Here is a 26,009-nt window from a genome sequence, read left to right on the forward strand (position 1 = left end):
TTGCTGCACCTTCAGGGCCAAAGACAATGTCTAGCATATGATGATATTTATGAAATACATGTTGGATAGGTCAATGATACAGTAGTTTTCTTCCTAAGACTTCAAAAGAGTTTTACAAAGCAATCTCATAAGATATACACTTTACAAAGGGAAAAACAGTTCACAGAAAAGTGAACTTGCAGGATGCCTCCAATAATTAAATTGATACAAAGACTTGCTCTCCAATCTTCTAATCCCAGGAAGATAACTAAGTCTGAACCTAGGTAAAATACTTGCACAGATGAGATGATAGTGTGCTCTCTACCAGTACCTGACTTTGGGCTTAACTGATCTTTTCACTGCAGACTGGGTTTTTAAATGCCACAAGTCACTTAATCTATTTGGGTACCCAAAGAAACATAAGACAACTTTAATACCAAGTCAGCAAGAACTGCCTCTTTGCTGAAATTCTCTAGAATAGCACTGATTTGTTTAAAAAAAAAAAAAGAAAGAAAGAAAACAAATCAATCTTCTCATATGTATGTACACAGAAACATATCATACTATAACTTCCCTGGGACTGATGATACAACATCAGAAGTCTACTTGACTTTTAGTCAAGTGATACAAAATAAGCCAAATGATTAATTTCAGCTTGTACACTATTCTCATTCCCACCAAAATATATAATTTTTTAAAAAAATTACCACATGGAAAAGTAAATTGTAACAGCCCTTATGGAGAATTCTATAAGGGCTCCTCAAAACATTAAAAATAAAACTACCATTGGGGCTGGGGATGTGGCTCAAGTGGTAGCGTGGTCGCCTGGCATGCGTGAGACCCGGGTTCGATCCTCAGCACCACATACAAACAAAAATGTTGTGTCCGCCAAGAACTAAAAAATAAATATTAAAAAATTCTCTCTCTCTCTCTCTCTCTCTCTCTCTCTCTCTCTCTCTCTCTCTCTCTCCCCTCTCTCACTCTATCTTTAAAAAATAAATAAACAAAATTCTCTCTCTCATCTCTCTTAAAAAATAAATAAATAAATAAAACTACCATATAGCAATCCCACTTCTGAATATACCTTCAAAGAAACAATCTAAATATCTGTCAACAGGTGAATGAAATAGCATTCAGTTTTTAAAAATAAGGAAATCCTGATATTTGCAATAACATGGATGAATCTGGAGGACATGCTAAGGAAAAACTAAATAAGCTACAGAAAGACAAATCCTACTTGATTACTTATATATGGGACTCTAAAATAGTCAAAACTCATAGAAACAGTAGAATGGTGGTTACCAGAAGCTGAAGGGAAAGGGAAATTTTGTGAGGCTATAACAGAATACCTGAGTTTGGATAATTCATAAAGAACAGATTTATTATAGTTCTGAAATCTGGGAAGTCTAAGATTAAGGGGCTCACATGTGACAAGGGCTTCCCTGCTTCATCATTTCATGGATGGAAAGTAAAAGGGCAAGACAGCACTAGAGAGCAAGAGGGGCCTTCTATAACAAGCCCATTCCCAGGATAACAACATTTATTAGGCCAAGTCCTCATGACCTAATCACATCTTAAAGGTCCATTTCTCAATGTTGTTGCACTGGGGATCAAGTTTCCAACACATGAGCTTTGAGGGCACATTCAAACTACAGCAAGAACGATGTTGGTCAAGAAGTGCAAAGTTTCAGTTGTACAAGGTAAGTTCTAGAGATCTAACACACAGCAAAGTAACTATCATTAACAATATTGTATCATATATTTGGAATTTACTAAGCTTGTAGACTTTAAGTGTTCTCACCACAAAAAGAAAAAGGTGATAAATATGCTAATTAGCTTAATTGTGGTGACTATTTCACAAAGTATACGTATATCAAATCATTAAGTTGTACATCTTAACTATATACAATTTTTATTGTCAATTATATGTCAATAAAGCTGGAAAAAAGAATTACCTATCACATTTATTTTTATACTGAACAAAGGTAATTAATTGAATATATGCTATTTCAAATACTATTCTAAAAAAGAAAAGTCATAGCCTCATGTTTTAGATCTCACTAGGACAGATCATCTCATTAAAGAGAATGTACTTAATAAACCTACATGCAAACTATCATGAAAATCATTTCATTAATACAATAAACTCTTTAACTTAGGACATCAAGAACGATCTGGAGGCCTCCTCTCTTTTGGAGTTTAATTCTGATACTGCTATTACTTCCTTTCATGAACCTACTTTTACAGTTCCATTTCTTCAAATTTAAGGCAATGAATCTATTTTTAAAAATTGCTTTGATTTATCCAAGCAGCTGCTGGTGATTTAAAACACGATCATGATTAAATTCAGCAGACCCATGACACAGACACACAATGCAGCAAAACCACTTGTAAAAAACCATAGTATAATATAACCCTGGTATGCAGCCACAAGGAAGGAGGAGAAATTTTGTTAGAGGTCAATGAAGTAAAAAAAAATAAAACCAAAAACAGGGCTACCACATTATTGGTTAAAGCCAAACACATAAGCTGCATACCTGAAATGCTTTGTGTAAAATTAAGGTGAAAGTAAATGATATTTTCCTATTCTCACAGTTACCAGGGCGAGGGAGTTTTAAACTTCATAGAGTAGAGTGGATACCAAGTTAAGATCTGGGTTCAAATTCTGACTCTACCATTTTCTTGTTCAGATGACTTTGGAAAAATAATAAACTTGATAAGCTTCAATTTTCTCAGCTGAAACTTGGGTTCACAATAATAAATTACCAATGATAATACAGGTTCACAAAATAACAATATCTACTTTATGGGATCACTGGAAGTTTAAATAAAATAATGCTTATAAAACATACAATAAATGATCTATAACTATAAACTATCCTTTCCTGAAAATGATCACCAACTTCATGAGGCTTGTACATTTAAAAATATCCTCTCTGCCAGAATTATTCAAAGTGTTTCAGAAAATTAAGTATTTATGTAAAATTTGCAGGAAGAAAATAAAATTACTTGAGGAATTTTATGAGTGAGGCTGTCATTTTTTAACTTTGTTGTTCTCTTATTATTTATCTGAAAAAAATTATAGTTCTTTATTTCAGAATTGATCATTAATTTTATTTAACATTACATGCTAATTATTGTCCTAAACATTACAGTATTTTATTTAATTCCATGAGATGGATATCCTCATTTTACACACAATGAAAGTTTAGAGAAGGTAAATATCTAAGGTTATAAAGCAAGGAGGTATCAGAAGTAGAACTCAAACTTGGATCACACAGACTTACGTGTCTTTTCCCTATTTTCCCATAATTCACTCTCCCCAGGTAAAAAAAAAAAAATTTATTACATATGTCTTACCTGACCTGAAGAAGAACAAAGTTTGTAAAAGGAGAGAAATATTATACAATTCTAACCTCCCATAACTTTAAACCTTACACTTAAATTTTAATATTTGCTTATTTTATCCGCCCTTGTACACATTCTAAGCCACAAACCAGTATATTTTTTGTTAACATTTGCTTTACATTTATGTCACTATAACATTGTTGACAGACTTGTTGCTTTGCTGTGTAAAGATTTTATTCATTAAGTTCGAAAATATTATTATTACTCAAAGTATTACACAAAGTACTAACATAATCCAACTCTAGTAAAACCTCCTGGAGTTGTCAGATGTTTTCTTACTGTCACTGTTATATGTAAAAATGGGATCCCCCCCCACAGCCCAGGTAACACAGTCTTAGATTTGCTTTTCTGATCCACAGAGGAAAAACATACATGCACATAAGCTTTTTAAAATTTGGAGAAAGGAGATTTGAAGAAATACATTCTGATCCATTCATCTTTCCTCGTGAAAAAGGATTAAGGCTGGGGGCTCAGTGGCAGAGCACTTGCCTCGCACGAACAAGACACTGGGTTTGATCCTCAGTATCACATAAAAATAAACACATAAAATAAAGGCATGCTGTCCATCTACAACTACAAAAAAAAGGATTAAAAACCAAATACAAAAATAAATCAGATCTGAGTATGGGCAGGAAAGGAAAGACAAAGAACAGGATGCAACCATTCCAGTGTTGCTCTAATGAGGAGTTTCTGGGTTAGTATTCATCAGTGGGAAACATTATCCATAATTTTTTTATTCCGTTTAAGCCATGAATATCAGAGTTTTAATCTGTTGGCACTGTTTCTTTAAATGAATCATGGTGCTCTAGCAATTCAGAACATGTATTCTTTTTTATTTTTTTTGAAGAAAGAGAGAGAGAATTTTTAATATTTATTTTTTAGTTTTGGGCGGACACAACATCTTTGTTTGTATGTGGTGCTGAGGATTGAACCCGGGCCGCACACATGCCAGGCGAGCGTGCTACTGCTAGAGCCACATCCCCAGCCCAGAACATGTATTCTTATATTTAGATTTATCGTCAGCTTTTACTTTTAAACTAGAAATCAATTTCAGAATTAACAACTTCTAAGGGGAAAAAAGTTATTTTATTATACACACATACAGAAATTGTTTCAAGTTCTGAAAGATCACAATGCCATTATTTTTTTTTCCAGTATTCACTTTGGAACTTCCAAGGTAACAATTCTCTAACCCCTGAGACAGTTTTTGCCTTTTGAGGGATCAAAATCCCCATTATTCAAAACACCTGATGATTACATTGGAAAAAAAAAATCTACACTTGTCCTTAAAAAATAATCTTCATCTAGTGGTTTCACAAAATTATCTTTAACTCAGTGGAAAAAATCCTGAAAAAAATAAATTAACCACTTTTCACAGTCCCTTTGAATGTTTTTAGAACACTTCCAGAGATCAGTGAAACAGATCATCATAGCTACTGACCAAAGGAAAATTTATTTTCTATGATGCAACACTCTGGCCACAATACCACTTCACAATAAAGCCCACAGAAAGTCAAAAGGCGTAAACTAAGATTCTGGTCTAACCTAACATACAAGTCAGGGTATCTCAGGCCTCAATTTCCTCACTTGTAAAATTAAGGGAGTTATTCATTCAACCTTGGTTGAATTCCTACCATATGCCAAATCCTGTGTTAGTAACAGAAATTTGTTACTTGGCTTTTGTTTTATGTAAATAAAACCATGATCATTGCCTTTGCAAAGCTCCTTAATCATGTGAAGAGGAAAATAAATGCAACATGATAACTACTCTGAACAAACTTTTATGCTATGCAGACTAAAAGGACTGCAGAGGAAAGCAGTCAGTTGAGCAGAGACTTGAAGAATAAATATGAATTGCTGAGTTAGAGATGGGTTTTATGGATATTCCTTAAAGAACGAACATACTGTGTCCAGATAAGAAAACAAAGAGTAAGAAAGAGATTTATATAGATCATGCATAGACTGGTTTTCAGAGAAAACTGGTGGGAGATAAGCGCTTTATATAACACATTAAAAAATTTGATAGCAAAAGTCCTTCTACTCTAAGGACCTGGAAATTGTCAGTGGGCCCAACAAGATGAATTCAATTCTCCACCATTTCATTTGAAGTAGTGAGTCTCTTTAAGCAACAACAAACAAAAAAATCTATCCAAGTTTCTAAATGTTGATGCTAATATTATGCAACCTAAAGAAACCTCTTATAACTGACAAATTTTAGGACACCTGTTATTACTACCATTTTAGTAAAGTATTCCAAAAGCAAAATATATAACAAGGGATTTGTTTGTGCTTTTTACCAAATACAAACTTTAAAACAATAAGGTGTAAAAATTATAAGCAAATATTAAATTTATATTCCTCTAAAAATGCTATCTCATACTTTGTTCAAGTAAAGCTTCACTATGAATATCAATTATCTAAAAGTTCCTTAAGAGATATGAAGTCTAAATTTACCTGTGTTCTGCAGGAACAGGAGGTGGCCAAACAGCAGGATCTCTAAATGGTTCATCTTGACAAGACACAGGGAAATCTGGGGGCTTGTCAATTTTAAAACTTTCTAAAGTGCTGACAATACTTTTAACTTGTTCATATTCTTCCAACAATTCCTGCCGGACCTTAAAATAAAATTTAAAAAAAAAAAAAGAAAGAAAGCCTTTATGCTAGAAAACTATCTAAAGTTTATATAGATTGTAAATAATTAATTGCAAGTTTTTAAAATGTCATTCAAGGTATGCAAAAATGAATCACTAGAAAATATCACAACAACCACTTTAAACAAAAACAAAACTATTCAGAGTAATATACAGAGAAAGGCAGAGATTGATTTGAAAAAAATACCTTTTCATAAGGGAAGTAATTATTTATTTACCATAATGAAACTTTCTTTGTACTAGACTATGATGATCATTAATACAATTTAAAACAAGCAATGTAAATTAGTCACAAGTTAACCATTCCCCAAAATGTTATGCTAATCCTTTTAGTATATTTGTAAATAGAATCCAAAAACTTGTCAGCCAAAATTTTCAGAATTTCCTGAGCCCAATATCAGTATGATATGCCTGCCATGAGTTTCTGAAAGTGTGAAGCACTGTAATATTATAAATTACTCAAATCTGATTCTTTCAGCCTAAATTCTTTCGTTTATTTTAACTCAAGATTCCTCCTACATTTAAAAAACGTAACTGAGCACCTATTGTGGAAATCATTGTTTTCAAATTCTGAACCCACATTGATTTTCAAAATAAACAGTTAAAGATTAAAAATTATTATAAATTCATCTTAACAATTCTACTGTTTTTAACTAGAAAGCACATGTTACTGTAAAGCATAACATAAGACATTTTCCTTTGTCTTTAGTTTGAACAACATAATGAAAAGAATATAAAAAGAAGTTACAGAACCAAAGAAAAATCTAATCTAGGTGAAATTCAACTGCTAACATATGCAATTACATAATATGCTATGCTAAGAGAAATGAACCTTCAGAACCTAATGGAAAGAAACAACAGAAATATCTGAACAGAAATGGCCACTAAAACACACAAACCATTCTGCCTGGGGTAGTACAAAGAACAGAACTAAAATTTTCAGCCAAAGTTAAAGCAACCATGGTGTTCTCATTCAACATAATCCGATAACACTTAAGTTTACCCTCGAAATTTCCCCTCAAAATTTAGCAGAACATTAATTTTTGACTAGTGGAAAAAAAAATCATCAGACATACTTGAAAGGCATTAGCACATGAAATGGAAACTTCAAAGAAAGCTTGACTTTGTACTTTTAATTTTAAAAGGATTTTAAGTCTTAACAATAATTGGAAAACTTATAATTCAAGTTTTTATTATATAATCAAGTTGTATAGTCAAGAGACTGCAAATATATTAATGTTTTTATTAGATTACTGATTCATTTGTATTTTTAAGAAGCCTTTCAAGAAAAAAAAAGTTTAACAAACTATGTCAAAACTACTTGTAAAAATGAAAACAGAAAGGGCAAGTAGAAATACGTTACTTCAAAAATGTGTAGTAAGGCAACACTCATGAAAATTGAAAAAGTTAAAAATAGATTAAATTAAAGTTAAATATCTTCAAAATATACCTCATAAAATACATCATCAAAAACAGATAAACTATTAACTAGATAAGACATCAGAAAGAGTACATTGAAATGTATTCAGACAAATAAGAACTACTTACAAAATCTCAAACTAATTTTCCAACTCTCATCTCTCAAATATAATAAACCACTGCACCCTAATTCATCAAATGCCTTAACGGGATCTTACCTGATGCCATTTGCCTTTGATGGCTGGGTCTCTGACTGACTGGCAATGTCTCTGAATCTGTTGTATCACCCCCTGGTAATACACCATTGATGAGTCGTAATTTCCAAGAAGTGCATATTCTCTTCCTTTCTTTGCATTGTCACAAATCTCAGCCAAATTCATCTTATTTCAGAGACCTAAACGTAAAATGTGATGACTTTTTAAATGTTTTTAGCACTGACTTTAAAACGTTTTTTAAGGAAATGGGAAGACACTGGGAAGTAATATTGACCAAAGTATATTTGTACATGTGAATATATAACAAGAAACCCCAATACTATATGTTATTATAATGTTCCAATAAAAATTTTCAAAAGAATTTTTTTATTTTATCATTCTTTAAAATATCTGCTTGAAACTACTTTGAAAGTCAAAATAGTTATCTTTCATTCTTTGAGGTTACCTGAAATCATCTTATAATACTGAACAAAATTCCCAATTTCGGAAGTACAAAGGAGATAACAAAGAACACCCAAGGAAACAGGAGGGAAAGAACTTACACAGCTCTACACTATCGAATTATCTGAAGGCACATGAACTGGACACTAGTTTTTCTTGCTCGTTTATAATCATCATAAACTACAATAATAGTAAAAATGACTTTGCTTTGCTTTATTCAATTTGTTCTTTACAACATAGAAATAAACATATGAATGTCACATATATATGAATATGTTACAGTTTCCACTGATGTCAGTTAAAACTACAGAAAATTGGTTTCCACTAAGACTTTTTGGATTCAAGAGGCAGCAAGTCATACATACAGAACACATCTGAAAAACAGTCTATGCTATCATGCATTTAATTAGCCCATACAACTTAAATCTAAACAAAAAACAATGAATTAAACTGTGAACCCTTTCTGCATCTCAACTTGTAATCTCTTACAATCTTGTATTTCTCTATAGCTTTTGGCGGTCCAAAAAACCATCATCATTAATCTTTCTTTTCTATAAGATAGTAGGAAGAATACCTTCTAAACCTCTGGTTTCCACCAAAGCCCGTGAGTCCAGTAATTCTGGCTTTTCTCCAGGCTTTCCAAAAGACTCCTAGAATCATCTATGGTTTCTATGAAAAAATACTTTCTTCCCCAATACCACAAGAATAGAAGTCCAAAGACACAGAAGATGATATCCTGGGCAAGAATCCAAATTGCACTTCTCTTATTTCCTGGAACAGTAAACCAATGAGTCTACCCAGTAGAGAACATCAAAATATTTCTCTATGGCTGACTTTGGTTTGGGTAACTTGACTTCTCCCGACTCTGAATATTTTATGTATTCTTAAAGGACTCAAAAATTCTTCTGCAAAATTAAACATAACAAGTTCTAAGTGTTTCAACTGGCCAGTACATTCTTAAAAGCAGTTACTTGCTTTCTGTATTTTAAAATACTATTTGTCCCTTATTCAAGTATAAGTTCCTTGAAGGCAGCATTATTTTACTTGGGAATTATACTTGAGTAAATAACACACTACTTTTATGCAGTAATAAATTTCAATGTTCCAGTGGATTTAGCCACAGAACACAAGAAATCATGGAAAACCTCTTGTCCAACTTTAGAACATTAACACAAAACACTAAGGTTTCATTATAGTGACTAAGCTGCAATTAATCAGTTCAGTGGAAACAAAGCAGCACCATATATTATTTTCTTCTAAAGTCACTGGGAGACAAAATTAATTAGCATTATTTCTGCTAATAAGTGCAAGTATACAACCATATAGGATTAAAAAAAAATCTTGATGTAAAGAAAGGGTCAGCAAACATTTTCTATAAAGGTCTAGACTGTAAATATTCAAGGTTTTGAGGACTCACAAGCAAAACAGAAGACATTATGTAAGTACTTAAATAAGAAGACAAAAATTGCCATATTTTCAAGGATGAAATTTGAAATATTATAATACTAATAACAAAGCACAACTTTATGTAGGACAGGTCTCCTAATAAGAAGCACAGAACTCTTTCTAGGGTTAATAATTCACTTAGAATTCAAAGTTAGTGTTTCCTAGCATTAAAATCACTCACAAATGCTCCTGTGTTATTAGTGCTGATCTTTAATAAGATTTTACATATTTCATCTTGGAAAATATCTTTTTTCAAAAAGTACCACTTATGCACTGCCACATATTGATATCAAATCACAAGCATATGATTTCCATTCAGCATGTTCATTGTTTGGAAGGCATTTAAAGAATTTATTCTTCTCTTGGTATTTACCTTTTAGCATATCAGTACACTGCAAATTAAGCATTTCCAATAAAGGTTAAGCAGAAAAGTACCTCTACTGCACACCCAAATGGATTTTGTAATAAGGAAATTTCCTTGCAATTCCATCAGAGTCTGAAAAATTCAGCTAAAACTAGCTTGAGCTCTGGTAAACATATCTACAATAACACTGGGTGGGAATGGAGACCTCGCTTCTTAGTTTTAAATTTTGACAGCATGGAAAGATACACAAAACAGCTTGATATTACTTGTAATTCAAACATTAGTTAGCATTGAAATAACTTTACCATGGTATTAACTTCAATAAGCCTGTTCTGTCTTGTAATTTTAGGTTGAATTCATTAAGAAACATATCAAGTCCACAGCAAACACTGATTTCTAAAGCCATTCAGTGTTCCATAATAGTAATTGACAGCAGTTCCTCTCATTCAGAAAAAAAATTTAATCTCAGCCCTAAGCTTAAAAGTTCACAATAAACCTTATTGTTAAGCCACCAAAATGCTGGAGGTAAGTGAGAATACTCCCTTTCTAACAAAAACTCATGGAACTGACAATTAAGACAGAACACAAGAATAAATGCTAAAACTGGTTGTTTATCACACAACAGACTCAAATATTCTCTATACAATACCTAAGAAATACACAAAAAATAACCATAAACTTTAAATATCTTACATTTCGGCAGTTTACAAAATTTTCCACCTGAGCTTATTTCTGTTCTACCCAAATTTTTACCACCATCAGTTCTAACATATCTTAGCAGATTCCACTTGAGGTAAAATGGAATTAGTGTTTTAACCTTTTGAAAATATTAGTGTCTGTAAGACATTTTTCCACACACACATCCATTAAGACTAATTCTTCAATAACTTCAAACTCAGCATTGACTTCTTAAATAAACAACAACTGAGCAGTACTGGTAACATCTACCAACTCATCAAGAGCCAAGGAAAACCACTCAAAATCATTTGCCTTGTTTTTTAATTGATTAATGATGTCCCCAACTCTTCGAGCAACTGTTCATGCCAAAAGGCTAATAGTTTTAAACAAGTTTATTTTCTCCAGACACAATTCTGTGCCTGCTGCAATCCAATATAATCTAGTTAATCCATCATTGGTAAACAACTTCCTTACTTGATTAACAAATGAGCCACTTGGAAATTCACTCTGGGTGCTGCCACCTCATTTTCATTTTTAAATTTTGTGATGAAATTCTACTGGAATAAGATATTCCTTTTTAAGTTTCTACATTTCCTAACCAATACTTTTTCTCATGAGTTGAGATTACTATGACGAGTGCTTCATCTAGTAATATCAGTCTATGCTGTATTTCTTTAGCGTAGCTACAGCGTCGCTGCGTAATAACACAATGCTTTGTCATCTAATTCAATAATCAACACTCCACTGTGTCTTAAAAGCATAACATTCCAAGTTTATTTTTTCATCATTTCTTATTTTGACATTATAGGAGTACAGACTGATAAAACATAAGAGCATAAAGTGCGTACAATATGGCACTTGAAACACTGATTACAGTGCACCAAAAAGTAGTGAAAGCACTGAGAATGTCACATCTCTGACACAATTACTCAATTCTACCACTCCAGTACAAAAGCAGCCACAGACAATACCTAAGCAACTCAATATGGCTGCATTGCAATAAAACTTTACTTAATAGACACTGAACTCTGAATTCATTTAATTTCTACATCACAAAATATTCTTTTTGATTTTTTAAACCATTTTTAAAAATGCAAAAATCATTCCTAGTTCATGGGCCATTCAAACAGCATGCTGGGTTTGGCCCATGGACTCAGTTTGCTAATTATTATCTATAGTTTCTACATTTATAATCTCATGTGGGAAGGAAATTAAACCTAAGAGAAGAAATCAATGAAATAAAAACAGAAAAACAACAGAAGACACTAATATGATTAAAAGTAAGTTTTTCAGGGGCTAGGGATGTGGTTCAAGCAGTAGGGCGCTCGGCTAGCAGGCGTGTGGCCCGGGTTCAATCCTTAGCACCACATACAAAGATGTTGTGTCCGCCAATAACTAAAAAAAATAAATAAATATTTAAAATTCTCTCTCTCTCTCTCACACACTCTCTCTTTAAAAAAAAAAAAAAAGTAAGTTTTTCAGAAAGATCAGTAAAATGAAAAGCCTCTAGTAAGGCTGGCCAGGAAATAGGGAAAAAAAAAAAACACTACCAATATCAGATGAAAGAAGGTTATCACTATAATTAGAGATACTAAAAAGCAAAAGATAGCTTAATGAAACACAAATTCTTTGATAGTCAAAACATACCAACATACCAAAACTTACTTGAAAGGAGTTAACTTATATAAATCTACTTGTCCTATATCAATGAATAAATTGAATTTATAATTTAATTCCTCCTCCCCCAAAAGATATTCCAGATCCAAATAGCTCTACTAGTGAATTCTACAAAGTCCTTAAGGAAAAAAATAAACAAATTATAAACAAACACTCCCAGAAAATCACACTTTTGACTCATGAGAATGTGTGGTGGATAGGTTGGAACTCAGGGACACTACACCACTCCAGCCCTTTTTATTTTTTCTTTTGAGAATTGGTTTCACTAAGTTGCCCAGGCTGGCCTCAAACTTGTGATCCTCTTGCCTCAGCCTCCAGAGCAGCTAGCACTGCGGTCATGTACCACTGCACCAGTCTTAACATATCTTCAAGCCAGCATTATCCTGACACCAAAATCAAAAACATTATAAGAAAACTGCAAACCAATATCCTCATGAACATAGACACAAAAAAATCTTTAAATTTTAATCAATCCAGTAATACATAAAAAGGATAATGACCCAATGGGATTTATTCTAAAAATACAAGATGGTTTATATTTTAATATCAGTCAAATAATATTATGAAAACAAACAAAATATTACATGATCATCAGCAGATGCAGAATTTGATAAAACTCAACACAATTCATAAACATGCTTATTAGCAAACTAAGAATATAAGAGAATGTCCTCAACCTAGTAAAAGACATCTATGAAATACAGCTAGCCTTGTATTTATTGTGAAAGACTAAATGCTGTCAACCTAAGATCAAGAAGAAGGCCAGAATCCTTGCTTTCACTCTTCTATGCAACATCAGAACCAGAGGTTTTAACCAATGTAATAGATAATAATAAATAAATAAAAAGCATACAGATCAGAAAAGAGCAAAATCACTTTTATTCACAGACAACATGATTGCTAGTGGAGAATCAATCCTAAGGAATCTAAAAATAATTCTAGTAAATGAATTGACCTTGAAAATTCAAGGTCAATGTTCAAACAACTGTATTTGTATCTACTAACAAAAACTGCAAACCAGAATCAAAACAGTGAAAACACTCCAAAGTACTAAATACTCAGAGATGAGCTTAGCAAAATATGTGTAAGATCTGTAAAAGAAAAATTACCAAAAACCAAGAGAAATTAAAGATAGCCTAAATTAATGGATGTGTGTGTACAAGTTGCTACGAATTGAAACACTCAAACGGGTATAATGACAATTACCCTGAAAGCAACCCATAAAAATCGATGCAATTCCAATCCAAATTCCCCAGCAGTCTTTTTCGTTAAAAAAAGAAAAAAAAAAAAAAAGCTGATTCTAAAATTTACATGGAAATAAAAATAACAACAAAAAAAAAAATAACATACAGTAGGCAAAACAGTTTTGAAAAACAAGAGTAATGTAGGAGGACTTATACCATCTGATTTCAAAGTATGCCATAAAACTACATAATCAAGACAGTGACTGACATAAACACACAGATCAATGGAACAAATTAGATTCTATATACTTCCAACCTAATTAATTTTTGATAAAGATGTCAAAGTGATTCAATGAAGGAAGGACAATTTTTTCCAACAAAAAGGTGCTTAAACAACTGGATTTCCAGATGTAAAAAAAAAAGTATGAACCTCAACCTTCACTTCACATCATTTACAAAAATGAACTAAAAATTGATTATTGACCTAAATGTAAAGAGTCAAAATTATAAAACTTCTAGTTACAGAGAAGAAAGGAAAAGAAAATTGTGGGGGGGGGCAGATCTTATGGAAATCAAAGGGAGATAACTAGAGGAAAGAGACCAAGGAGTGGGAGAAAGTGCTGGGGAGTGATACTGGCCAAATGACATGGCTATATTGTGTACTGTATAAACTAATACCAACAAATCCCATCAGTATGTACAACTATAACAAACCAACAAAAATTGTGAGGGGAAAAACTATAAAGCTTCCAGAAGTCAACCTACCTCCTAGGTTTTTGATTTGTATGTTTTTTGGTTTTGCCCCATGTCTCCAAGCCCCAATTCCCACAGGAAACAGGGCCAGGTTAACATCCAAATATGCAGTAGGCTGAATTACAGGAAAGGAACCCTAAGTTTACAAAACCTGAATCTATGATAGAGAACAGTATGCATGTCTACCCTCTATACCAAAGGGAGATACTGTATCTTCCAAGGCTGAAGGCAAATCTGAGCTTTGCTCTGAGAAGAGTCCCTTTATCCAACCTACAAAGCTACTGGACTGGCACCTCCCTTCATTCTGGAAAGCCCCTCTGCCACTTCCATTTTTCCTTTTTTATGTATCATGTCTTTCTTTTGCTTGGTTTTTTTCCTTACTTTTATGAAGCACATTTCTACAGATGAGAGATAAAGGTTTTTTTGACTGTGTGAAAATTAACTATCCCAGTATTCATTATAAACTCCTACAAGGTATACTGTAATTTTGCTTTTAAGCATACTTTTGAAATTTAGAATTTAAAAAAAAAAAACTCCTTTAATATAAATTAGAAGAGTTTCTAGGGCTTTTTACAGGTTAAATTAAATCTAAGGAAGACATGTTTTAGCAATCTCTAATATCTGACAACACTTCTTATTTTGAGTTTACCATGTATTCAAAACATGAATTCCACATCTTACAATATCTACTGTTGACATGATCCAGTAATGTTGCCCTATATGGAAGGATCCAAGTACTACTTTTAAGGAGAGTTCTATTTCAGATTGAAAAGAGCTTAGTTCAAGTTCATATTCAGACCAAGAAGAAGGCACACTGCTTTACTTGGTCCCAGAAAATTAATTATGTGTCACTCTTTCATGACACATATATAAACATAACACACAAAGTCATGGTTTCAACCTCTCTCTTCAGCTCCATCTCCAACCACTCCCTTCTCTTTGTGAACTACCATCCTCCACAAGGTGCACACACAAGCTTTCTCTCCACACATATTTGAATTAGTTCCTTACAAGACCCACATAACTAAAAAATTAAAAGGTGGCTTGTATCTAGAATATAAGCCCACTTGGGATGTCATTAATTTAATTCTTATTTAATTAAATAATAATATTTTCAATTCTATTGTTTCCACAGTAATGGTTTTTAATAGGAAAGAAAACATCTTTTCCAACTAATTTTATGAGAGCAAGATCTAATTCAGTTATAATACATAGGAGGCAAAGAAAAAAATTCTGCTTTAAATTATTTTCATTCTTACACTTATTTTTCTCGTATTGCTCCTTTTCCTTTTATGAACTATAAACACCTGCAAGTAGATGCTTATTTTAGAAACAATGAAACAGTCTCAACTATAGTAATATGAAGTAAATAACACTAGTTATTAAGTGTATCAAAAAAATCAAGTTTGATTTTCAGCATTTTATACAATACTGAATTCCACTAATGTGTCTAGGTTTCACATATTTAAAATAAAATGTTTCCCCAAATCACCAAAGTCCAATTTATGTCATGCAAAGTCCAGTTTATTTTATGCAATTAAGAAAACACATAACCACAACTTCTCAAATTAATGCATCTTGAAGTTACGTTTCAGTAGCAATAAACTAACATACTATGTGAGTACTTATTTTAAATACTTAACTTTGAAAATCCCAATACCTCCCCCTTCTTTATGTTGGGTAATACTCTCAAGGACCATAGCTTGCCCTGAATATAGCTTAATCACAAACCCAGAGATAAAAGAATGCCAATAGCAATGAAGCCTTTTCATTTATTCCCTTACCTGAACTCACAGCTTAAATACTTCACAAACAGAAACAGCTGGCCATGGAACAAAAAAAATCTAGAGCTTAAATATTTCTCAGAAGTAACCACAGTAATTTCTGCCCATGTACTAAATTCATTGGCATCTTTAACACATTACAAAAGGTAGAAAATGTGTTTCCTCTGACACTTTGACTCAAGATCACAACTTAAGACCTAGGGTTCTGACTCAGTGGTAGAATGTTCACCTAGCATGAGGCATGGGTTTGATCTTCAGTACCATATAAAAATAAAGATATTGTGTCTACCTAAAGCTATAAAATAAATATTTTTTAAAAAGATCTCAACTGTAAATTTTATCTTAAATGCATAAACAACTTTCAAATATGAAAATTATATTAACAGTTATTGTATACTTGCTCCACAGCAGGCAATGATAAAAATGGCTTTCTAGCCATGATCTCATTTAACCCTCACTACACTATAAAACAAAAACAGTTACCCTTCCATTTAATAAAGGAGGCAGCTGAGGCTCATAGATCCTGAATTTGAATCAAGATGTGACTAAGTGAGAGCCTTCCTGGCTCTTTATACTCTTCTACCTCAAGTTCCTCCAAAATACATCAGTTCCTTTAAAGTTATACAGCTAGAAAAAATAAAGGGCTTATTAGTAGAGATTTTAGAAATAAGCTATGTTTCCTATATAATTAAAAGTTATTTCCTTCTTAGTCTCAGTGTTTTGAATGATATAAAACTTTTAAAACCATCTGCTTCATATTACTTTATCCCATAGTTTTTAAGCAATCAATATATTGTCATATTTATTTGCTCATCCATTCATCATTCAATCTACACCACTGAGTAAGCACCTAAGTCATTATGCAATTACCTATGTATTTGTAAAAAACTATGTAAGGACATGTGGAGTTTACTAACATAATTCCTGACTTCAAAAAATATATAATAATACTGTATTAGTCAGCTTTTCATAACTGTCACAAATATCTGAGAAAAACAACTTAAAGGAGGAATGTTTTCCTTGGCTCAGTCAGTCTATGGTCAGCTGGTTTCAAGGAAGAAACATCACTGTGGAAGGACATGACGAGGAAAAGTGCTCACCTCATGGCAGGTGGAAACAGAGACAGACAAGAAGGAAGGGGCCCCAACAAGAAACACCAGGGCATGCCCAATCACCAAACTTGCCCAATCACCTGTGTTTCCATAACCTTCCACTACTCCATTCAGCTATCAATGGATTAATCCACTGATGAGATCAGAATTCTCATGATCCAATCATCTTCCAAAGCCCATCTCTGTACATTGCTAAACTGGGGACCACATTTTCAACACATGAGCCTTTGGGAGACATTCCAGGCCTAAACCATAATAAATACAAAGGAAATATTATAATAACAACTATATTCATTATCAGAAAATATGTGTCAAATACTGCTTTCATCTATATTCTCCCTTAGGTAGGAAAGAAAATAAAACAGAACTTACTGATTCCCTTTCTCATTCATTTCCTCTTCCTACATCCTAGTCATCAAGAAAAGTAGAAAGAATAGGAAAACATGGGACAGAAAACAATACTGAAATATAAAGACACTCATGGGAACAGAGGGATAAATAAGAATAAAGGAACATACTGAAATACAGCAAATGAAGTTATATTATTTGTCCCTACTGAAAACTGTGAAAAGAAATAAAATATATTAAGTGATGAAAGCTATGAAAGAAATAAAATAAACTGTTTTGGGGAGACTATCTCCTTTAAAAACACAAGCATACACCACAACTAAATTATTTATTGAGCATTGACTAGACCAAGGATCCTTTGAGAAAACAGTCAAAGCTTATTTGTGTATTGCCAGAGGTTGGTACCATGTTCAATATACAGACAAGTGTTTCTTAAAATGCAAGGCATATTTACTTGACAAATGTCCATAAAATTACATTAAGAATTCTAAAATACCTTGGAACATAAATACAACTAGTGTTTAGTAACCAAGCATAAAATTATAAAACACAAAAACAATACCTACATAGAATTAAAAACTATTAAAGTGTTAACTAAAAATAGCTTCATACCATAAAAATACTTATCAAGAATGAAAATTTCAAACTAAAGCCCATTTTTCAATAGGCTGCTTAATAGGAGCTTTAATGATTACTAATGGATAGAAACAAAGCTAGAAAGGACTTCAAAGGTCATTTGTTCCCCTTCCCTACTTTCAATTAGCACCACCATCAAACCAGTCCTAGCAAAAGAAACATACTTTAAAAAGACAGCCAGTGGGTATTTACCCCACCTTGGAAAAGGACTCCATTTTTAACCACTCTCACAATGCCTTGAACTTATTTGGCAAATGTCTATTACAGTTAATGAAAGGAAAGCAAGGAACTAGAGACAGAGACCAGGCAGAGAGTTTATTTGTCAAGATGACAAATAAAGGCCATCTCTCCAAAAACAGATAGAGGCAAAACAGGCTTGGGGTTCAGGACTCTTAAGGGGCAGGAGAAGGAATTAGAGCCAGGCGGGTCTTAATGCGGTTAAGGGGGGAGTTGGTATGAGGGAGTGGTGAGCCTTTCTCCGGAATGCCCTTGGGCAGGAAATAGAAATTTTTCTTAAAATGGTGGCTGTCACTTAAGATGGCCATCCAGATGCTAAGCAAGGACCTTACAATTAGTTTATTAGGCATTCTATGACATACATTCCCTAGTTCTACCATTTATAAGTATAGCTATCACTGGAGAGAAAAATGTTTAATATTGCTGAGTGCATTAAAATATGCACATTTTTATTCGGAAACTGATGCTCAAATATCAGTGAAATTAGAATATACCTCAGACTAGAAATGAGTTATAGCCAGAGAATCAAAGAATTTTAGAGCTATTGAGATTTCATACCATCCAGTAGAACTTCCTGTTTTTTTGAAGACAAAAATACATTACTGTTAAGGCATTTAAGGAAGCTTCATTTGGGGGAGAAAAAAAAAAGTTTAATTATAAAATCAAATCATTATTTTATAAAGTAACTTCTAGTGGATATACCTGCTTAACATAAAATGTAAAATCATAGAACATGCCCTTTTTCTCAGACAGAACAGAGTTGCTACACTGTTAGTGATGGGAGGAAAGATGGGGAAGAGAAAGATGTTGTTATGGAGTAGCTTATGGTTTATCTCCATTAAACTGTTTAATCTTTCCAAAAAAAAAAAAAAAAGTATTAACACCCATTCAGTAAATAATACTTAGGGAAACATTCTTCATATAAAAAACATCATTGTAAATATTGAGAAAATAAAGTATTGAACAAAAGGTAAATAAGAACATTTCTAACTTTACTGTTAAATTTATGAAAAACAGACAATAATTATTAGCTAAATGGACAAATCTTTTTTTTTTCAGGGGGCGGGGTGAGGGGACCGAGGATTGAACTGAGAGGTGCTTTGCCACTGAGCTAAATCCCATCTTTTTTATATTTTGAGACAGGGTCTTGATAAGTTACTTGCTCAGGGCCTTTCTAAATTGCTGAGAGTAGCCTCAAACTTGCAGTACTCCTTCCTTAAGCTACTGCATTGCTGAGATTATGCCACCATGCCTAGCATACAATTTACAGTGGTTAAAAAATGATCCAAATGCCAGTTCTTTGCCTGGATTCTCTTCTCTCCAGCTACACATTAGGTTACTAGTTTCCCCAATATTTTAAGCTCTTCACTAGTAAAACAAACAAAATTTAAGGAGAAAAATCATAGGACAGCATGTTTTACAGTCATCATACACTACCAATTTCTAACTTCAGCTCAGGGAAACAATTCTTGCTTGTACTAACTCAGTTCATCTTCCACAGTGGCTATTCCAAATCTCCATTGTTCTCCTGAAACCTTAATCTCTTCCCACATCAGCTGACCTTTATTGCTATCCACCTCTTAGAGACCATAGCTTTCAACTTTCATCTACCATCCAATGTACAAATACAAAATCCATTCTCACTTTACCTTTCTCAGTGCACCTCCTTTTATCAACTCTAGCACACTGCCAAGGAATACAGCTCGCACTTAAATGCTAATTGTTAAAGGTAATGAATTAATCCAAGACCAATTCACACTGCTCATGCCATCTCTCCCTAAATTGTCAGGGACCTCTACCAGCTCTTTCCTCCTCCTTCATCTTCAAACATTTCCTCTTTTTGGCTCTTTCCCTGTTAGCTTATAAATCCTCCCTGCCACCAAAAGAAAAACAAGCCCAGGAACCATTTTTAGCTATTATCTCCTTCTCCTCATAGCCAAGTGACTAGAAATTTTGTATTAAGGAAGAACTGTCACATTGGATAAAGACTTAAAAAAAAAATCTTGAACTTTTTTTAATATTTATTTTTTAGTTGTAGTTGGACACAATACTTTTATTTTATTTATTTTTATGTGGTGCTGAGGATCAAACCCAGGGCCTCGCATGTGCCTAGGCAAGCACTCTACCACTAAGCCACAACTCCAGCCAGAATCTTGAACTTTTGAAGAGACATATTTAAATATTATGGATAAAAAGAAAAGCTAAGGGCTGGGATTGTGGCTCAGTGATAGGTGCGGGTTTGATTCTTAGCACCGCATGTAAATAAACAGAATAAAGTCCATTGACACCTTAAAATAAAATTTAAAAAAAAAAAGATAAACTTGAGTTTAACTTCAAAATAACCCAGCTGGGGGGAAGGCTTACAGATGAAATAAAACAGGCCAAGCCAGGTTTAACATTTTTAAAGAAGAAATGCATGGGGCTGGGGATGTGGCTCAAGCGGTAGCGTGCTTGCCTGGCATGCGTGCGGCCCGGGTTTGATCCTCAGTACCATGTACAAACAAAGATGTTGTGTCCGCCAATAACTAATAAATAAATAAATATTTAAAGAAGAAATGCTTACTGATGTTCACAACTTTTTAAATGATTTCTATCCACTAATTCTCTTGGACACTTCCCAGTGCTTACCGGCTGGCTCTCTGCACCACTCTGCTTCCTCCCTTCCTTCCTCCCCTTGGTTGTTTGCTGAGCTTTCTACCAGTTCCTCCTCTCCTGCCTCCTAACTTCTTTAGTCCCATCTGCGTGCACTCTTCTCCACTTCTTCTCCAACATGACCCCCTCCTCCAAACACACACACACACCCACTTTAAATGATGTGCTTTCAGAGAGTTCCATATTCAAACTTCTTGCTTTTTTTCATTTCTTCTCATTCCTTCTCAGTGAGTTTATCATTCTCTTCTGCAATACTTGAACGACTTTATCTGTATGCAATCCTCCATATCCAGCACTGATCTCTCTCAACTCCCGACCCAAAAGCATCTCCACCCAAATGTCTCATAGGAACCTGAGCAAACATTCAAAACTGAACTTATTTTTATCTTTCATCTCAACAAAAACCTGTTCCTCCTCATTTCAATCAAAAGTTTCAGTATTCTCAGTCACTCTAGCCAGAAACCCAGGCATCGTATGTCTCAGGGTTCCAAATCATTCTACCTCCCAACATTCAAAGCCTTAAGTCATATCAAATTTACTTCTTATATTTTATTTCTCAAAGTCATCTTTCTGTAACTCCAACTGCTTAGTTCAGGCTCTTTTCGTTTCTCTACTGGACCTTTTTAATTTTCTACAATTGGTTTCCCTACCACCACTCTAACCTTTCCTCTAAGTCCATTCTCCACACTGCAGCTGAAGTTATTTTTCTAATACAAACCCAATAAACTGCTACTTTGCTGGAAATTCTTCAGTGGTTGCCCCATGTTAAGAAAAGTTCTAAACTCTGATCATGGTACCAAGTATTTTAAGTTCTGATTTCCCCAATACACTGCAAGGATTCTAGGATCCAGTCATATAGAATTACTGAAGGCTCCCCAAATTCGAAATGCTCACTCCTAAATCTATCCTTTGTTCATATTATGCCATTTGCTTACAATGACATTCCTCATCCTCTCTCTCCAATGAAACTTATCCAACTTTCTTAACACAAGACAAGTCACTTAATGCCAAAGACCTCCCCTGACCTCATTAGACAGAGTCATGATCTTTCTACTAATTAGGGGATAGAATGCCATCAGTGGTTGAGATTATGACTTATATCATGAGTTAGACCCACCTGGGCTCACTTTATCCAATAAGACTTTAGGCAAAATCTCTAAGCCCATTTCCTCATCTCTAAATAACAGTAGTTAACTACTTCACTTATTTGTTATGAGGAATAAATAAGGACTACCTGCAAATAACCCTGCACAGAGCTTCTCACACAGACTCAGTTTAACAAAAGTTAATGTTGTATGATTATTCCCACTGAATTTATTAGTGTTAAATTAATAGCAACTTGCATCTACCACATTACTGAGATTACATAAGTGCTCATGCCGGACACTGGCAATCTACTATTTATCTCTTCATTCTCACCATTTGACATAATATATGGCAAATAGGTTATTGACAAACTGAGTGAACAGAACAAAATACTTCAAATCCCTATTCCATGTAAGGTCCTTTTTTCCCCTAGTGGTCTTATGAAACCTACTTCTGCCTCCAAGTACATAAAATTGCTCCTTTAAGAGAAATTCACAGAGGTCAGCATTTTAATTGAGAGAAAAAAAATTTGTAACGTTCCTAATCTTATGTTTCTTGAAACTTAAAAAAAATACACACAAAAATAAACTCACAATACTAACAACAATTTCCCAACTCACTCCATAAAATACCAATATCTAGATTATCTACCTTTTGAAATTTTTTAAAACAGTCAAGGTAGGTTTTTTAAATCTGTCAGCTTCCTTACCACCAGTCCTTGAGTCTTGTAACTAAGATGTATTCTGCAGCATTTTTTTTTAAAAATGGCATTTTTCATTTTAAAAACATGCTCCTTAGGAATTCTGAAAAACACTGCAACAGTCAAAGAAAACAATTACTACTCCCCCCTACTTTGAAAGAAAAAAAAAAAAAGGCAGTGCTTTAAATGTTACTAGTGATTTAAAACTAAACTAGTCTTCAAAATATGTGTAGGCAGGGTTCAAACTAGTGGGGAAGGGGGCCGGGGAGGACTCATTTCACAACCTTGAACCTCTACAGATAAAATGCAGAATTGCAAAACGGTGAAACACCAGATACTCCATATGACAGCAATGTTGTCTTTTATCCACGTTCACACTCATCATTTAAACATAATTGCCCTTTGAGAAATAGAGGGGTTTAAAATAAGTATGGTTAAATACCTACAAACAAACGTATCTGGGAAAGGAGAAAAGTCTGTTAAATTTCGGTCTCTCTGTTCTCACGCCAAATTCGTGCCATACATACGGTTCAGAACCGAGAGACAGCAACCTGGGAGGGTCAGAGCTCGGGAGGCGCGGAAGGCCCGAGGCCCTGCAGCTAGGGCTGCTGCTCCTCCCGGAGCCTAAGCAGGGCGGTGGCCCGATGGGGTGGGGCTGGGCGCTGCAGCCCCGGCGGGCCAAACCACAGGGCGGGAAGCCCACGTCTCACCTCCACTTCCCTCTCCCAGCGCATAGAGCCCAGTTCCGCGACTACCCAAGAGCCCCCTCAAGACAAAGAGACACAGATTCGCCCTGTCCAGGTCCGCACAAAGTTAATCTGTCTTCCCTAGCGGTCGGGGCCGCCGGGCTTTGTAGTTCGCCGGGCCAAATCGACCCTCCACCGCCTTGAGCCCGGCGAGCCACCGAACTACAATCCCCACGATGCCCCGCGCTCGCGATCCGCTCCCCTCCCCACGCGGCGGCCCGTGCCCCAGGCACCCCGCCGCGCACTACCCCGCGTCCCGGGCGGCGGGAGATAGGGCTGGGCTGTCAACTCGGGCGTCCCACCACCTGCTCTCCTGCTCTCTCGCGGATTCATTACCTAGGTGCTGCAAGGCGTAGGCCGTGGGTGATGTGGTCCAGGTGGGGTGGGGGTGGGGCGCAGGCCGCCGCCGCAGAATCCGTTAGTTCGCGACGTGCGTGAAAAGGCGGCGGCGGCGTACGGTTGCCATGACAGTCGCGCGGGGTGGGGGGGGCGGCTCTGAGTTAGCTCTGGGAGGAGCCTGGACAGCCCGCCCAGAGGCGGGGGAAAGGCGGCGCGAGCGCGCACCCTGGGAGAACAAGGAGACCGTGACGTTGGAGAAGACGGCTGGCTGAGCTGGGCGGGCGGTGACTGAGGAGCCCGTGCGCGGGCCTCGGCGCGCTCCAGCTAGCTGCCTTCGGGGAGGAGCCTGTGGCGTCAGAGGACCTAGCGTCCCCACCTGCGCCGCGCTCGGCCAGACTCTAGTTAAAAGGCCGCTGGTCCAGTTCCATCCCTCGCAGACCCTGCGCCCTTGGGATGTGTGGAACCTCAGCCTGTTCTGTTGGCGCTTTTCATCAGTCAAATCGAATTTGCAGTCTTTCCTACTTCCCCTTTCTGCCATTCTCCGGGGAGTAGGGTGGAAAGCAATCATTCGATATGATGGAACGCATACTTGGCCTTTAGAATAGTTCAGGTTTTAGCACTTACAGATGGCATTGCTCTCTGCTGACTTGGGAGCTATGATATACATTAGGCAATCGTTTGTGGACTCTGCGGGATCGTCAGGGTAGTCTAAACTGAGGTTAAGAGCATAGGCATCTAAAATTGATTCTTGGTTCCCTTGCTGCCGCTCAGGGGCACTTCACTCACCTGATCTAAACTTCTTGGGTGTAAAATGGGAATACCTGCCTTACAGTTCATGTGAGAAAGAAACGCATTATTGTTGATGAAGCAGTATAAAGCAAAGCCTGACGTCCAACAGTTGCTATCAAATATTAGTTATTTAATTCATCGTGATAAAAGTCAGATTGGTTGGTTGGCTGGCTGCGGCAGGAGGGGTTTAGCTGAGGAGGGAATTTGCCTTAGTAATGATAAAACTCTGTATCAGGATGAGGTTGTAGCTCAGTTGGTAGAGTGCTTGCCCGGTATGCCCAAATCCCTGGTCTACATCCTTGATAGCATCAAAATAAAAAGGAAAGAAATGGAAAAGAAGCTCTATATCTTACTAAGGGTTTGGGTTGTAGAATTATCTGCAGTTGTCAGAATTTGGATTGGCACCTTAAGATTTGTATAGTTTTGCTGTATGCAAATTTACCTCAAAAGGAACATAAACATTTGTTAGAGCTCTAAAAAAAAAAATAGAGATATTATAGGCCCAATATGCAGATTTTATAGAGGAGGAAAGTGAAGCCTAGAGATTTCATAGGAAAAATGGAGAGGGGTGGAGAGTGAATTGTGGCCTTGTCATTTTCTGATAATAAATGACTTTTAAATTATGGTCAAAAATAGCAAGCTATTGTGTTGTTAGTTAGGGTCACTCTGTCCCAGAGATTCTGTTCAAATTCAAGACTCATCTCTGTGGAGAGACCAATGTCCTCTTTATGATTGAACGTTATGATTGCACACTCCCTGGGGCCATACAATCTCAGGGTCATTTCTGACTTTTGAGTTCTTGCTGTCTCTGAACACTTAGACTCTTTCACATGTCACCTGCAACTCTTTTCTATTTCTGCTGTCACATAATGTGGAAATCAACCCCTTTTCTTTTAGTTGTTTCTATAGCACACTCTTCTGAAGGTTTTGAGCAGCTGAGGGGTTTTAAATGAAGGACACAGAAAAACTAAAATTATAATTCCCTTTTCTTAAGAGTCCTTCACTTCCCCCAGGCATTTTTATCCACCAACTCTATGTCTTCCGTATAAGCTGCAACTTCCCACTGTTCATAATCTCTCTGTTCCCATCTCCCCTCATCTTTTCACAGTACTTTTAGTTTCTCCATCTCCTAATCGATGCCTTCAAAGTTACCTATAATTACTAAAATATTTGCCAGGTTTTTCCTATGCAAAGAAAGCATCTTCTCCATGAAAAACTCTGGTGCCAGCTATTAAAATATTTATTCATCACAGTGTATATCTCCATATTCTATTTGATTCAGTCCACAGGGTAGTTAATAAATATTAAACAGTTCCATGTGTGACCTGTCCAGGATATCTTCATAAGTTCAGTTATGAAAAAACA

At 35.3% G+C, this 26,009-nt stretch overlaps 1 protein-coding gene across 2 annotated transcripts in view; it reads right to left on the bottom strand.

The window, feature by feature from the left end:
• Katnal1 (katanin catalytic subunit A1 like 1) overlaps positions 1-23,916 on the bottom strand; it is a 78,908-nt gene extending 54,992 nt beyond the window's left edge. Inside the window, exons 1-3 of one of the 2 annotated variants that reach the window (XM_026388375.2) lie at positions 23,853-23,916; positions 7,676-7,851; positions 5,842-6,002 (exon numbers count right to left, since the gene is read on the bottom strand). In XM_026388375.2, the coding sequence (XP_026244160.1) occupies positions 5,842-6,002; positions 7,676-7,837 (323 nt within the window). In that variant the 5' untranslated portion in view covers positions 7,838-7,851; positions 23,853-23,916. Of the gene's footprint in view, positions 1-5,841; positions 6,003-7,675; positions 7,852-23,480; positions 23,596-23,852 lie in introns of those variants that run through there. The other variant, XM_026388374.2, reaches the window with a different exon arrangement.
• Between the last annotated feature and the right edge of the window lie 2,093 nt (positions 23,917-26,009).

Source organism: Urocitellus parryii, chromosome 2 (assembly GCF_045843805.1).
Source record: "Urocitellus parryii isolate mUroPar1 chromosome 2, mUroPar1.hap1, whole genome shotgun sequence".
NCBI classification, from domain to species: Eukaryota; Metazoa; Chordata; class Mammalia; order Rodentia; family Sciuridae; genus Urocitellus; species Urocitellus parryii.